This window comes from Phyllostomus hastatus, unplaced genomic scaffold, assembly GCF_019186645.2.
Source record: "Phyllostomus hastatus isolate PE091 unplaced genomic scaffold, TTU_PhHast_1.1 phas_scaffold_501, whole genome shotgun sequence".
NCBI classification, from domain to species: Eukaryota; Metazoa; Chordata; class Mammalia; order Chiroptera; family Phyllostomidae; genus Phyllostomus; species Phyllostomus hastatus.
Genome location: NW_025334033.1, coordinates 69220514 through 69236201, shown reverse-complemented (window position 1 = coordinate 69236201; position 15688 = coordinate 69220514). Strand labels below are relative to the sequence as shown.

At 68.3% G+C, this 15688-nt stretch overlaps 1 protein-coding gene across 4 annotated transcripts in view; it reads right to left on the bottom strand.

The window, feature by feature from the left end:
* The window catches only part of EVL (Enah/Vasp-like), a 116361-nt gene continuing 100673 nt past the window's right edge, over positions 1-15688 (bottom strand). For 3 of the 4 annotated variants that reach the window (XM_045821937.1, XM_045821934.1, XM_045821935.1), the window contains exons 4-14: positions 14579-14642; positions 11903-11970; positions 11003-11232; positions 10160-10284; positions 7328-7388; positions 6266-6329; positions 5678-5744; positions 5520-5582; positions 2539-2605; positions 2116-2173; positions 1-461 (exon numbers count right to left, since the gene is read on the bottom strand). In XM_045821937.1, coding sequence (XP_045677893.1) covers positions 424-461; positions 2116-2173; positions 2539-2605; positions 5520-5582; positions 5678-5744; positions 6266-6329; positions 7328-7388; positions 10160-10284; positions 11003-11232; positions 11903-11970; positions 14579-14642 — 905 coding nt within the window. In that variant the 3' untranslated portion in view covers positions 1-423. The remainder of the gene's footprint in view (positions 462-2115; positions 2174-2538; positions 2606-5519; positions 5583-5677; positions 5745-6265; positions 6330-7327; positions 7389-10159; positions 10285-11002; positions 11233-11902; positions 11971-14578; positions 14643-15688) is intronic. The other variant, XM_045821938.1, reaches the window with a different exon arrangement.

Here is a 15688-nt window from a genome sequence, read left to right as displayed (position 1 = left end):
GTGTGGACAGGAAGCGTTTATTACACGGGGACACAGACACTGTGGGGCGTGCACAGGCCTTCGCACAGGGCCCTGGGGAGGCGCTGAGCAGGCACGGCCCGCCCGCCCGCCCAGGTGCCGACAGCGTCACCCAGGAAGAACCACCTAATGAAGCGTGTGATTTGGGGGTGTCTTCTCTATAAACCAAAAGAAATGTACACTTAAATAGACAAATATAAAATACAAAAAAAGGTGAGTAGACCTGGTGTTGTGTGTCAGGTAGAATCTAAAAAATCCAGGAACTGAACTGTTTCCTCATTGTAATGTTTCGTCACAGGCTAAGACTTCGCACGAAGTGCATCCCAGCCCCAGTGCGCGCTGGCGGGTGCTGCAGGCCGGGGCCGTCCGCCGGGGCCGCGTCTCGGGGCGCAGGGGCCTCGCGCCCTACGAGGTGCTGATTCCGCTCAGCTCCTGCCTGATGGCTGTGGACAGGACGGAACGGGAGGGGGGGCTCAGGTGTGGCAGGGACCAGCCCGGCCCTGTCCCCACGCCCCGGTGCGGTCCTTCCGGGGCCTGTGTCTCTGAGCGCTCCGCCCAGGCTCCCGGAGGCCAGAGGCCCAGGCTCCCGGAGGCCAGAGGCCCAGGCTCGAGGTGCGCGGGGCACGGGCACGGGTCTCGTGGGTCTCACCGCGTCTCCCCAGCCCGCAGACCCTGGCACAGGGCCGGCGGGGAGACCTGCACCAGGCCTCGGAGCTGGGGCGGGGCTGGCAGGCAGCAGGATCGCTGGACAGGTCTGGACAGGTGGACCCCTTGGTTCTGCTCGGAGGTACCCAGGAGCCCTGCCCCCGACCACAGCTGCAGGAAGTCCAGGGCCTGAGCTCCGCCCCTCCCAGGGAGGGGCCGGGGCTCTGCTCTTCTCCTCAGCTTCCTCCTGTCCCCACTCCTAGGACCCCCCCAGATTCAGGCCTTTCCCTGGACAGACCCTACGGGGCCTGGAGCCAAAGGCCCAGAGGGAAAGTTGGGTGAGCGCTGGGCAGTCATCCGGGAAGGAGGGGCAGTTTCTCGGGGCCCCCCACATTGCCTTCCTTCCCCAGCGCCCACTCGGCTGCTAGAGAGGCAGCCCCACCTGTGACCGCACCCCCACAGCCCCCACCCCTGCCAGCTGCCTCTGCACACGGGCTGCCCCCAGCCGCCAGCGCCCCGCCTGGGGGTCACCCAGCAATAAAGCCGAGTCAGTAGCCGGCCTCCGGCTCCTTTCCGGCCCCAGCTGTGCCCGCTCTGTTCACTCATTACCTCTTATCTGCGGTGGGGGCCGGGCAGACGGGGACTGCGTGTTCTCTGCGGGGGGCCAGGCCGGGGTGTGGCCGGGACGCCCAGCTCTGGACAGGGGTCTGGGTCTGGGGCGCCCCAGGCAGCCTCCCACCCGAGCCTCTCCCCTCTCTCTGGGGTCCAGGCAGCCCCCTTCGTCTCCAGCCCCCCATCACCTCCAGTCCCCGGCTGCGCCAGTCCTGCCTGAGCAGACCTCTCCTTGCCCCCTGACCCGGGTCTGAGCCAGGGCACCAAAGGCTGGGGGAGGCGGGCCGGAATGGGGGGCGTTCATTGTGAACCAGAGCCCCCGGCCTTCTTGCCCAGCCCGGGGCCAGGCAGGCTGTGGACCGGCTCAGGCCCGTGAAGTGGCTCTGTGCTTTCCGGGTCCCTCCAACACTCCCAGGGGGCGGGGGGAGCAGAGTCAAGAAAGCCAGCCTAAGTCCGCGGCCGCAGAAACAGAGCAGCGAGCAGGGGAGCTGCTTCGGCTGCGCTGGGCTTGGGGGGATGCTCATGATCGCCTCCCCCGAGCAGTTACCATGGCTGCCATGGCCTCAGGGCAAGCCCAGGAGGTGGGGATGGCAGATTCAGGTGTCCCGAGTCCCGTGACGTGTCTAGGCCTCAGCCTGCTGGCTGAGAGCATGGGGAGGTGACGTGGGCCGTTGGGGGACAGTGAAACCAACGGAGTACCAGAGGACTCCCAAGTGCCAAACCGAAGGCCCCCCAGGCCCTGGGTGGCCTCCTCGGGTGGCCCCCCCCCGGCCCCCTGCCTTGTGGCCCTGGGTGGCGGGCCCCACCCCGCCACGGGAACCCCGGCTGCATGGGACTCACCGTCGATGATCTCCTCCTTCACCTTGTGGAGCTCTCGGACCACCTCCTCCAGGATCTCCTGCGGGAGCAGAGGCCCGTGAGGAGCAGGCGGTGGGGACGAAGGCTGGCCTTGTGGGGGGCGGTGTGTCTGAGGGGCAGGGGGTCCTGGGCCTCCCTGGGTGGGGGGGGACTGGGCTGGAGCGGGGCCCTGCAGCCTCCCACACCTCAGGCCCGCTCTGGAGCCCCGCCCGGACAGACGGAGGGATGCTTCGTCCCGGCGAGGGCACGGGCTGGGGCCCAGCCCTGCGGCCGCCCTCCAGGGCCGGCTCCCTGCCTGACTGGCAGCCACGGGGGCCCCTGGGCCTGCCCGCCGGCCCACGCACGTGCTCCGAGGTGGCCCCGGCCCCGGCCCCTTCACGGCCTCTCAGGAAAGGACACACTCACCTGTTTTATCCGGTCCAAATCGAAGGCATCCAGGGCCACGTCGTTGACACTTCCTGCCGGCTTCATCCTGGGGAGGGGACACAGGGTGCGGTTACGTGGGTGCGCCCGCCGGGCCCCCACGCCGGGGGACGGAGTGTGAGGAGGAGCCTGGGTGCCACAGAGCCTCCGCTCCGGGCGGGCCCTGCCGGCCGGGCCAGGCACCGCCCTCCCCCTCCCCAGCCCCTCAAAGGCCTTTGCTTCGTCTCTGGCCACAGCTCTGCTGCGCGGGGAGGGTCCCAGCGCCCCGTCCCCAGGATCTCATGGTAACATGACCACATTTCCCAACCCAAGGGCCGGCACTTGGGTCACCGCAGGGGCTGCTTCCGGGCTCAGGAGCTCTCGTGCGAGCGGCAGTGCAGGCGGGCTGCCGCCCCCCAGGGAGAAACACATCGGTCAGCTCGTCCTCAGGGTGGGGCCCGTGTCCCTGGCTCACGGGAGGCCTCGGGGGAAACTAGTGAGAACGGCATTAAGTCGGATGCAAAGCTGCAGAAACTCTGTACAGTGAACGCTCGTCCTAAAGGCCTAAGTTCTCCGTAGAGCCCGACTTCTTCCATCAGCGCCCGTGGATGTGGTCTGCTCTTTGCAGAGCTCCTGACCTAAAGCGAGCTGGCCTAGAAGTTCACGTCCCACTGCCCGGCCCTCCCAAGCAGACCGAGGTGCGCCGTCTGGACCCGGTTCTCTCCCCACGTGCGGAGAAAGGCTGGTGGGCCTGCAGGTGCAGGGCGGTGACATGGCTGAGCCGCTGCAGGGACCGTGGGTGTGACAGGCGGTGGACACACAGTGGCCGGGCAGGGCCGGCCCGGCTGCAAGGCCACTGGACAGAGGAGGACTGCTGGTCTCCGTGGCGAGGGAAAAACGCACGAAAACCAGGGCGCCGCTGTGGGAAAGTGTGGAGGCGCCTCGGAAAATGAGGGGCAGACCCGCTGTCCCACTGCTGGGTCTCCTCCGGGGAGAGGGTCACTGAAGGGGACGCAGTCGGGAGAGGTGCCTGCACCCGCCCGTGCTCACTGCAGCGCAGCCACCCAAGTGCCCAGGGACGGGCCACTGGGCACAGAGGGTGCGGGACCCACGCAATGGGAAGGACCCAGGGCCGCACTGGGGAGGCCTGCTGTTTGTGGTGGCACGGGGGCACCCAGAGGGCCCGATGCTCCGTGAGATAAGCCAGGCGGAGAAAGACAAATAGCGTGTGACCTCACCTCGAGGGAATCTAAGAAAACCAGACTTACCGAACAAAGGGCAGCCCGGGGGGTGTCAGGGGCTGGGGGGGGAGGCCTGGTGCACACACTCCCACCCACTCTGGGGCGGACAGGTCGCGGGCGTGGGGCGCACGGCAGGGCACTAGTCAGCGCACTGCACTGTGTACTCGAGAGCAGCCAGGAAAGCGGGTCTTGAGAGACCTCACCGCGCACACGCGCACACACACACACACACACACGGCCCACTCTGCCCGATACGCAGACACGCTAAGTCACCGTGCGTGCACCTCCAGCCGGCACAACGGCGGTGCGGAGGGTATCCCAGTGGAGCCGGGACAAAGCCCGAGGCCCGGCGCACAGAACCAGGTGCATGTGAGTGAGAGCACGGGACGCCTGAGCACCCCTCCCCCCGGGGAACTCCGGCAGCGGGCCCACCGTGGCCCTGAGTGCATGGGTGAGCGATGCCGCTCCCGACGGGGAGTGGGGCCCAGCTCTGACCTAGGTCCCTCGCACCCGCCCTGTAGGTTCAAGGGTCTGTGGTAGCAGCAATTTTCTGGGTCCCCTGGGCCAATGGCCTCACCTCTCTGTGCACCCCCCCTCCCCCATGACAGTCCCCAGAGGGCAACGCTGCCGGGCTCTGTGAGCCCAGGGGCGCTGCTGCCAGAGGGCCCACGCCACACCGGAGGCCAGAGCGGTCTCTTCCGAGTGGGACGCCTGGCAGCGTGGCCCCCGCACAGCGGGGGTGCCCCGCCTCTGCTCCTGCCCCTCTGGGGCTGTCCCTGCGCTCAGGGCTCCGGACTGGCCTGCTCACGGCGCTGAAGCCAAGCTCTCGTCACGTGACTCCCTCCCGCCCTCCGCTCTCCCCACGCTGCAGCCGCACGGCCATCTCTGTCCTGTGGACCTGCCGGGCTGGTGACAGGATCCGGGCCTCAGCACCTCCACGCCTCCAGCTGGAAAGCTGTCCCCACGCCTTAGGGGAATTCAGATGCCACCCCCAGGAGGGGCCTGCCCAGCCCACTCGCTAGCGTTCCTGTCCCCGGAGCCGTCTCCCCGGCGACCTGGTGCAGCCCCATGGCGCCGGCAGGGCCCACAGCCGGCCCAGAACCCGGCAGACCACGGGCCGGCTATCCCTGTGACGTCCTCCTCCCTGCTCGCCGAGTCTGCCGCCCCCCTCCCACCAGGGCCGGGCCGGAGGGTGGGCTCTGGAGGCCCGCAGACTCAGGCCACGCCGGGCCTGCGGTCACCACGGGCTGCCCGCCCCTGACCTCAGGCAACCTGGGCTCCGGACGCCCTGTCCTGTCACTGCACCAGCCCTTGGTTTGGGAAACATGGTCAGCACCCCGGGGACCCGGCTGTATGCAGTGGAAGGCGAGGAGGAGGAGGGCGCTGGGCCAGTCGCAGATGGCTGTGCCGTGGGAGGCAGCTCCAGCGAGGGAGCACGGCCCGTGTCCAGCTCTTGTCACACGGCTGTCCGCACGACTGCCCCAGGACACGGTCAGCGAGCCCGGCACTGGGACTTGCCCTCGGCTCCACCGGCCCCTCACCGGGCGGGTGGTCCCCCCACTTCTCCCCTTCAGAGGGGGGCGGAAGCAGCAGCCCCCAGCCCTACCGCCCGGGGCCTGACAGAAGAGCAGACGGCCAGCTCCCAGAGCCACTGTTAGAGGACGGGACACGGGACGGGGTCCGGGGCGGGTGTTAGTCACGGCAGGGCGCAGGGGAGGCCCCAGGGACGGGGCTGTTCGGTACCTAGAGTGAGGCTGCGGCTGGAGGGGGCTCTTAGCTTCGGGGCTCTTGGCCACAGACAGGGTTCTAGGGCAGCGGGACGAAACAGACACGTGAATGGGCGCGTGGCCACCGCGGCCCCACCGGACGCGCACGCGCGGTCAGGCCTGCCCGGCGCTCACCTGGACAGCAGTGTGGACACAGGCTTCTCCACAGAGTTGCTCCGCTCCCAGGGCTTCCGGCCGGCCTCTGCCAATCACATCGCGGACGGGGGGCCTCAGGGCTGAGGGGACTCCCAGTCCCCACCCACACCCCCGACGGGAGGTCCCCCAACGCCTGCCAGGAGGTCCGTTCCCCACTGGCCCAGGCGGCCCTCGCAGGGCGGGGGATGACACCGTCGTCACCCCGTGTCTTCCCCCTCTCAGGACCCGGTTGACCTTGACTTCTGGTCTAGTTTTGAGTCCGCCCCATGGACAGTCCCCTCTCCTTATTGGCACCTGAACCCAGTGGTCAAGGAACCTCTCAGCTACGACCCTGGGCAGGAGGCTGAGCCCCAGGGCCACCTGGTGCCACCCGACAGGTGCTGGCAGACGGGCCGGCTGCTCCTCCCGTGTGTGGCTGATGCCCCGGGGGTAGACCCCGCGTGCACGGCCCTCCTGGCCCTCTGTCATCCGCAGAGCGAGGCGGTGGGGTCAGACCGTCTCCCTGGGGAGCGCCCACCCCACTCTGGGGCCTGGCCCAGCGCAGAGCAGGGCAGGGCGGCCTCTCACCTGAGGAGTTGGGCGGCTGGCTGGCTGCTCGGGTCCCCGGGGACGGGGAGGTGCTCGGCTCCTCCTGCAACGGGAGGAGGGGCCTGGCGTCAGTCTGGCCACGGAGGCTGGTGGGGCAGGTCAGCCATGAGGCCTCAGGGTTTTTTTGTAAGGAACATACGGTTACACTTTTATAAACAGTAAAACAATGAATATTATTAACGACTGAAAACCGCAGACCCCGGTGGGGAGGTGGCCGGCGCTAAGGGCCGAGGAACCTCCCCGGCTGGGGGTCCGTTTGCACAAAGCAGAATTTACGGAGACGTGCAGGCTGAGGAGGAGGCGGTGGGGGGCTGAGGGGACCGGGCAGCTCGAGCCATGGGGGCCAGAAGCCGGGGAAATCAGGGAGGGCTGGAGCCCAGGGGTCACATCCGGCTGCAACTCTTCTGTCTCCTGCTGCCACTCGGTTGTCGCCTGTATGCCATCTGTAGCTCAGGTCCCACCTTAGCCGTTTTAACAGGGGCCGTTTCTCTGGGGCACGCTTAGCACGGAGGGAAAGAGAGCGAGGCGCCGGAGCGGAAGCGGACGCCTCGGGCCTGGGTGGCCGGGCTCGGCTCCGGGACGCCCAGGAAGGGCCAGGGCCAGGGTCTTGGGTCCCCCGCCCAGCTCCCGCTGGGGTCCGTGGACTCAAGGAGCCTTTAAGAACAGAAGTGACTGGAAAATAAAAACCACCTGGTCTTCCAGCACCGGGCCCAGGAGGCCGGGATCTGTCTGCGTGGCCCCTCCCCGCTCCAGGCCCCAGACCTTTACCCCCAGGGCCCGGGGTGGCCCTGCTGCTCTGCCGCCGTGGTCCTCGGGCTCCAGGTGGAGCGTGTCTGGGCCCTGTGCTGTGGGGCAGGCGTGACCGCCCCTCCGGTTGTCTCTCCTCCTGTCCCCTGTCCCCCGTCCCTCCTACAATCACCTGGTGAAGTACCCATCACATACACGTCGAAACCCAGTGCGCCCCAGTGCCCCAGGGGCCTGGCCCGGGGCCTTCCCGGTCCCGTCACACTGGTGGGGGCAGGCGACCGGACATCTGCTCACCGTTTGGCTCTCATCTTCCTTTTTATCGGCCGGCTTGTCTGTTTGGGAGGCTGCTTTTCTCCTAACCCGGGGGAAGAAGACTCAAGTCAGCTCCTGAAGGTTCCCCCCCACCCCCCGGACACCTCCTGGGTGCGGACACAGCTTGGTGGGCAGAGGGCGCCGTGGGGGGGGGGGACGGGATGGGCGCCCTGCGCAGGACGGGGTGTCCCCGAGCGCCCGCCTGGTCTGTGGCAGTGCCTGGCCCGGGAGTGTCCGGGCCAGAGAGGATGGGGCCGGGGGACCCCGCTCTCTGTTTGTAGCGCTCCAGGTCGGAAGTGGGTTGGCAGCGTCCGGGTCCCTGGGTGGCAGCTGTCCCCCGGGCTGCCCCGAGGCCTGGGCCCCGGGATCCGGAGTGGGGCCCTCTGGGCCGAGGCCTGTCACGGTCAGGGCAGTGGGAACTTCCCGAGTGCAGGCGACCTGCCCGGGTGAGCAGGCCACCCCGAGCGAGGGAGGAAGGGCCCTCTCCGTATCACCCCGACACGGACCCCCACCGACGCCCTCCAGTCAGTGCACCCACTCCCCACGAGTGGGGCTCTCTCTCCGCGTCCTGGAGGACTCGCCGCGGCCCGTTCCCTCAGGGGTCCCCCCTGTGGCCGACTCCCAGGTCTGCACACCAGACCCCTGCGATCTCCAGGTCACGCCTTCGGGCACCGCAGCTCCGTGAGGCCGCCCATACACGTAACCGTCAGAACCGGCAGCATGCGCGACCCATCGACAAGGACACTGGTCTGATGGGGGGGAGGGGTCGCCGGCCGGCTGTCGCCAGTGGGGTGATGGGGCCCACACTGCAGGCTCCTCACCCACACAGGGATCCCCTCTGCAGCGTTCTCGTCTCGGGGAACGCAGGCCTGCCCGCCCACCCACCGCTCGAGCCTCACACACCTCCGCTCCCCACCATGGCGAGGCCGGCCACTTCTCCCTCTGCGCTATTTCGAGTTCGCCTTTTCCCGTCTCAGCGTCACTTTGGACAACTAGTGCAAGCTGCCGGCACTGCTTCCTGGGCGACGGCAGCATCCGCGCTGGCCCAGCCGCCCAGCCCCGTGAAGGTTCAAGGCCAGAGCGCCCGCCCACCCTCCCGCGGGAGCGCGGAGCACAGGGAGGCCCTCTGCAGGCCCTGCCCCGACCTCTGCCCCCACTGCAGGGAGGAGGAGGGCCTGGAGGGGGAGGCCCGCGTCTGCCAGCGGCCCCACCCGGCACCCCTCGCCAGGGCCCACTTCAAAGGGCAGCCCCAGGAGCCCCCGCTGAGAGGTGCAAAGCGTGTTTGTTCTCCAGAGGGCGGGCCGGCACCTGGGCGGCTCACTGGCTCCTGGCAAATGCGGTCTCTTCCTGTGCTTGGGAACTTCCTCTCCCTTTGGTCTCGGCCGTCGAGGCCGGGCTGCTATTGTTACTGTGTTGGTTTTGGACTTGGGGAAAGCGTGAATATTTTTTTTTTTTTGAAGAACACCCTCTGTTTTCCTAGGAGGCCTGGATACTTCTCGGAGACCAAGGTGCCGGCAGGGGGGGGCTGTCTTGGCCAGCCGGGCACCCACCCCTGCCCACTGCGCCCCTGCTCTTCTCTCTGCACCTGCCAGGTGCTCCCCCCTCCCCCCGCCTCAGCCCTTCACGGCCCAGCACGTGGGACACCTCCTCTGGGGGGCCATCCCGGCTCTCGCCCCCACGACGTGCAGCCACAGCCACCCTGCCCACCTCCGGGCACTGCCTGCCCCCGCTCTCGGTTCCCTCTGTGTGTCGGGCCCAGCTGGAGGCTCCTCGGGGGGCCTGTGCTGCGGGTCACCCTCCGTGTGTGTGGAGAGCGTGGGCAGGAAATGCGGGCTCTGGCTGCGCAGCGGAGTGTCAGAGCAGCTGGCTCCCTGCACGTGGGGTAGCTGGTCCCCCCCGTTCTCACAGAGCTGTGCAAACGTGAGGACGTAAGGAGGCGAGGGGGGACAAGAAGGGCCCGGGCACACAGCGCGCTCGTGCTCAGGGCGTGCCCACTCGGAGGGCAGAGGGCAAAGCCTGGCGGAGGGGACAGCAGGCAGGAGGGGTCGTCGCTGGAGCAAGGCCCCGCCCTGGCTTTCCTTGGACCACAGGGGGTGCTGTCCTGACAGGGCCCTCTGGTGCCCTGGTGAGCCGCAGTGTCAGTGACCTGTCGGCTCGCCCCTGCCATCGTGGCGCATTTACAAGTAAAATCAAGATTGGTAACCCTTCCCGGAGGAGCCGTGTGGTGTCCCCGCCCACTTGGGTTTCACCTGGGGAACCACCAACAGCCACCGGGACAGGCTGGCGGCCACCCCGCCCGCTGGTGCGGGTGGAGGAGGGGATGACGGGCACCAGGCCCCCGGCCCACCCATGACATGGACGGGACTGGTCCTCCACTTCCTAAGGGCCATGTGCCCTGGGCTCTGGCCACTTCGCACGCCCCTTTCCGTGCCCTCCACAACGACCCCCGGCCCTGCACTCGGGTGGCGTGCCCCGGGCCACTCCAGCTCTGGGGCCCCGTCTTGTTAACACTGAGACCCTGAGGGCAGGGTCTCCGAAACTGTCCCCCTCTCTGCTCAGGCCCCGGCTGTCCTGGGGAGAGACGCTTCAGTAGCTGCTGCACGGGAGAGTGGGGTTTGGAGTTCACAGGACTGACTCCCTTTGGCCCGACGCCTCCGGCTGACCCCACGCGGAGGGAAAGATGAAACCGTCATGCACTCACTGCACGGCTGAACCCAGGCAACAACGCGCTCCGGGCACAGGCAAAGACTCGGGTTCGAGGGCGAGGGCGGGAGCCCCCAGCAGGCGGCCGAGCCCGGGGGACCGAGCACCCACCTCTTGGCCAGCAGTTTGTTCATTTCCTCCATGAGGCCGCCGCCGCCGCCGCCCCCGCTGCTCGCCCGGTTCGCGTCGGACTTCGAGGTCCCGCTGGGACTGGAGCCTCCGGACGCATCTTCCGGCTGAGGGGGAAGGGCGCGGCTTTAGTCGGCCGTCTGTCCCTCGAGGGGACGAGGGGACGTGAGTGTGGACGTGAGTGTGGACGTGCGACTCCTGCGACTGCAGTGCTGCCAGAGGCCTCGGGGGCCACCGAGGTCGCGTTCCCCAACCCCACGGGCGACACAGCACTGGAGAGGAGCCGGGCCTGCGGGCCGCACAGCAGACAGCCCCGGGGCCTCGGCACAGAGCCAGAGGTCCTGGCAGGCCCGGTGCGGCCCGCAGTGGGGAGGAGACGGTTCTCGGGAGGAAGCCAAACTCCACCGGACGTGCATGCGGGAGCCACAGCCACTCGGCCCCATTCCCCGGCTCCGGCTCCTGGACGCCGGCAGACGGGTGCGGGACGGGAGCCCCAGCCCACACTGCACTGACAGACTGCGGTGAGCACGCCGGCCGGCCAGACCCCTGAGCCCAGCCCCCTCGTCCATCAGGGGGCAGCCCGCCCCGCCTGTGAAGGTCACCGCGAGGGCTGGCAGTGCACCCTGCACCCGAGCGCCCTGCGTGGCTCACAAGGTGCCGCCCCGCAGGTTTTGCACTCGGACCAGTGGGCCGAGGGGGCGTCCAGCCTGTGGCCGGATGGCGCTTGGTCCGGGGCCCAGGAGAGGGGAGGCTCTGTCCATGCGGCAGCTGCACAGCTGGGAACTGGCCCCCCAGCCCGTCTGGCCTGCTTTCAGGGACACTTACCCGCTGGACCCTCCTCAGCTTGGCCCCAGCCAGGGCGGCGGCCAGACCCGACACAGAGCTCTCGTCGTGGCTGGAGCCCTGGGCTCCTCCGGCTGGCAGCGGGGGCGGGGGCGGGGGTGCGGCCCCCGCGGGTGGTGGTGGGACAGGCGGCGGGGGCGGGGGCGGAGGCCCACTACAGGAGAGGGGGGCGCTGGCTGCAGATGAGGGGTGCCCCGGTGGGAGGGTGGGTCCTGAAACACAACAGGGGGCTTGGTCAGGCCCCAGGCCCCAGCTGCGCCTCCCTGGGGGAGGGCAGGGATGGGGGCAGCCTGCTTCTCTGAGGGGCCAGGAACGACTCAGGCTGCCTCTCCCGTCCCCCTCGGGGTGGGTCTGGCCCTGCTCCGGTCACTCCCTGCGCTGGCTCCCGTCTCCCCAGCGTCGGGGCCTGGCTGGGCCCACAGCGCCACATGCTTGCCTCACGGCCCTGAGCTCAGCTGGCTTTGTCCTGCTCTCGTCCTGGGTTTCCAGTGGGGGGGGCAGACCTCTGGTGACAGAAACTGTCTTTCTCTGCTTCTCTGCTCCTCCTCAATACCTAGTCCCACCCCAGGCATCTGCAGACCTGGGTCCCTGAGATGCAGCTGAGACGGGCTCTCGGCCTCTGGGGACCATGGCAGGTAACTGTGGGCGGCAGGGCGGACCGGGCGCATGTGAGGGGGCAATGCTGAGTGCTGGGGAGTCCCCCGTCCCCGTCTCCCCTCAATGTCCCAGCCCCGGAGGCTGGTGGGGGGAGCTGGCCGAGCGCAGCTACTGCCCACCCTCTGCCCTCTTCTCTCGCTTCCCTGCTCTCACGGACTGTGACGGCCACACCCTGAGATCCGTGTGACCGGCCGCTCTTCCGAGAGGGCCCGGCCCACCCCTCACCTGTGGCCGAGGCTCTTCTCTCTAGAGACTCCTGGCGCTGCTGCTGGTGCTGCTGCTCCATCACTTGTCTGAAAGGCAACAAGGGCGGAGCGGGCGTGACTTCTCTGTGCCCTGTGTCCACGGAACGCAGGCCGCGGGGCTGGGCGTCACCGGCTCCTCCGAGAGCCCCCTGGCGCCCTGGGCTGGGGGGCTCACGGTGAGTACCCCGGGCTTGCTGCCTCCACTTAACGGAGGCGGGGTACACGGCTGGCTCAAGGTCCCCAAACAGGGGATACCCCTACACAGGGAGCCAACCACGAAGGCTCGGGCGACCACGTGGCAGAGTGGCCCAGCTCTCCCCTAGGTCAGAGAGCCCCTGGCTCCGGCCCCTGGCTGATGGCTGCTTTGGCCTGTGGCCTCGGCTGCCCCGACCCCACATCCCCTGCTCCCGCTGCACCTGGAGAAGCTCCTGGAGCACTTGTCAGGGGGAGTGGGCGCTTGGCAGCACACACTGCTTCCTTCAGCACGGACCTCGCCGTGGGCCCGGCCCCCACTAACAGGGCCGTCCGCAGGTGGCAGCGCGGGCTGTGTGCGCCTCCGCGGGAACCGACCCGCGTTCCTCGTGGCAGAGCGGCCTCAGGGGGCTTCGGAAGGCCGGGCGTGTGAGGACGCTGACCCACGAACGCACCGGCAGAAGCTGGGACGGAGGTGCTGGAGCAGGAGGGGCTCCCGGAGCCGAGCAGACTGGGGCAGGGGCACCCGGACCGGCCTGGCGGGGGAGTGGGCGGGGGCGAGCGACAGTGTCTCCGTGGCAGGGAAGGCGGGAGGGCGCCACGCAGGGTGGGGAGCCGTGGGCCCCGCGCCCACGCCCTGTGCACAGCGGAGCTGGCCCTCTCTGCCGCCTGGCTCTGGGTCCTGCATGCAGCGACTGCTGGGGGTGGGGGGGCAGGGGAGCACCTGGCGGCCAGACGGGGCCCGCAGCCCACGGCGGAGACCATTTAGAGGTGGGGGGCTGTCCGGCTCCCATCCTGGGACCCCTGGCTCTGTGACCACGGGGACGCCTTTCCCTTTCCTGGGCCTCAGACTCCTCGCCATAAAATAAGCGTAATTATGTCCGTGTCATGGACTTCTTTTAAGATTTGTGCCTGGTACCTAAAAACAACGGACAAGGCCCTCTGGCATCGGAGGGGTTTGAAAACCTCCCGGCAGCACTGCATCGGCCGCCCCCTCCAAACTGCTGAGATGTTGCCCAAAACACCAGCCCCCCCAGCAGGATCCGTATTTAGGAGCCCTCGGCGAGATGAGGATATTTGAAAATATTTAAAGAGCAGGTGTGAACTCACGATACTGTTCGCGTGAAAACGAGAAGGCTCCCGTGCTCGGAGCCCCTGGCCCACTGTGTGACCCTGGGTCGGTCGCCTCTCCCTCCCCGGCCCTCCCTCTGTGGGAAGTCATAGCCAGGCCCCCGCTGCGCGGTGCGCCTCCTGCAGTTCGCAGACTGACCTCCAGGGGCGCTCCAGCCTGCAGGCAGGTGACTGCGGGCAACACTGGACTTGAAGGGTCTGTGGCCAGGGGCCTCCCGCAGTTTGGACTGGGGTTGTGGGCTAAGATACATGGTGTGGCGTTCACCAGTTCTGAGAGAGCAACGGAAGGGTCTGTGTAGCCTGCGTGCCCCCGTGCACGAGTTCTTGGGCTGGCAGGGCTCACTCAGAGGCCCTGGCCGAGCGCTGAGCGGGGCCACACCAGGCGCCAGTCCTGGTTCCTTCCACCTCTGAGTGACGGCTCCTTCGGGCGTCTAGCCACAAGGCCCTGGAGTCACCCCGTTCCCAGAAGCTAAATGAGGGGAGTGGGGCCAGGCCTGCCTCCTCAGCACAGCAACCCCCCCACCCCACCCCGAGCTGGACGCAAAGCCTCGTGGGGAGGGGGGAGGCGGAGCCCTGCGGGCGAGGGCAGCCCAGGTTTAAGCCCTGGCCCTGCCTTTCCCGGCAAAGGGACCTGGGGGGAGGCCACACCCTCCTTGGCCCTCACGACCTGTTCTGTCACTTCAGGACGACAGTGCTGGCCCTTCCTCCCAGTTCTGACCTCGCAGGAGCAGCTGGGAAGGTCGGGGGTGGGGGGGTTCTCCCAGGGCCTGTATTCCCCGGGAGCTGCCTCCTCCACGGGCTGGCCCCACGGGGACATTGGTGCAGCCCGGCTCGCCCAGTGCTCTAGGGCCTCTGCGGCTTTAACCTCGCTGGGGGGCGCGCGGGCAGGGGGCTGAGGGTCTCCCGAGGCCGCGGCACCTGCCCGAGGCCTCCAGACAGAGGGAGAGGAGATGGCACAGGACGGCACCCAGGCCGGGGCCTCGGTCCGGCGGTCCTGGGCGCCCCCGGCTGTGTCATGGAGCCCCTCTGCCTCGTGAGAACCGCCCCCTCATACATGCGGCAGGGGCGCGCCCACTGACAGCGACCAGCACCCAGGGCCCCGCCAGGCTTGCTGCCAGGGCTGCAGGACCGGAAGGCGGGGCACCCTCTCTGGGGAACCGCAGACTCGGGCAAAGCGGCCCTGAACTCGCTCCGTCTTCCTTCCTGCTCAGGCCTGTTCCCCTGTCCCAGTGGGGTCCGCTGGGAGTCCGGGTTCTAGTCACTGCAGAGGCGCCCTCTGCTTGCCGAGCGGCGCCCCTGGCCACCAGGCGGGCCCTGCTGGGGGGGCGGTTACCTTCTCTGGATGTCCATCTCATCAGGAGAGGGGCCATTCTGCACCTGACGCTGGGCGGAGGGGCCTGCGGGGCAGAGAAGCAGAGAAGCGCGCTGGTTAGCAGAGAGGAAGGGCCTGGCAAACGCAGCTGGAAGCAGGGACCCGTCTCTGCTCTCCTGGTCAGTCCCACACAAGAAGTCCTTGACCTTCCAGCAGTGGTTCTCACACCCGAGTAACATGCCGCCCCCCTCGTCCTCGCCGGTCACCCCTCTCCCCTTCCCGTGGCTCTCCCCTTGGAGCCAGTACGTGGGGCCTCATTTTCACGTGGTTCAAACCATCCGTTCCGCTCCTAACCCCTGCCTCCTCCCCTCTCAGACTACACTCGCTGCTGTCCCTCCCTCCCTTGCCACCGTCCCCGCCACCCCCTAACATCTGGCATCTAACAACGGTTCCACACAACCGTTGCACCTACGGTCACCAGTGGTCTTGGGACTACCAAACCCTGTAGACCCATCTTCCCCAGCCTTTGAGCAGGCAGGTGTCAGAGCCAGGGCCCGCCCCCGGGCTGCCCGAGCCACCGTCTGTGGCCCTCCGCCCTCTGCTTGCACCTGCGGGTCTGCAGCTGGGGGTGGGGGCCCGTGGGCGGAGGCAGAGGCGGCGGAGGCGGTCAGCACGCAGCCTCCAGGGCCACATCCTTGTCCTGGCCCCGCGTGGGAGGCCGGCGCACGCACCCGGGTTCACACAGGGCTGGTGCTGTGCCACAGTTGTAAGAAAGGCCAGGCTTCTGCACCAGCCCGAGAAAGAGCTGATTGTTCCTTCTCTTGGTGAGCTCAGGGGTCACTGGGGAACTGCGGGCAGTCTCGTGACGGGGGCGGGACTCAAGCGGCTCTCCCGCCTCGGTGACTAGGTGCCTTGTCCCCTCCAGGATGAGGTGACAGCAACATCAGACCTCAACAAAACCCACCAGCTGGGGGGTGAGCGGGATGACAAGGTGACAGGAGCTCGAAGCTCAAACGGACCCTGTGAGTCCGGGCCGAACTCCTGCCCAGCCCGGGAACCCCGTGCGCTGTCCGGGCAGGTCCTCCCGGTGCAGCCCCAGCGATGGAAGCTGCCACGTCCGGGTGAGTGCGG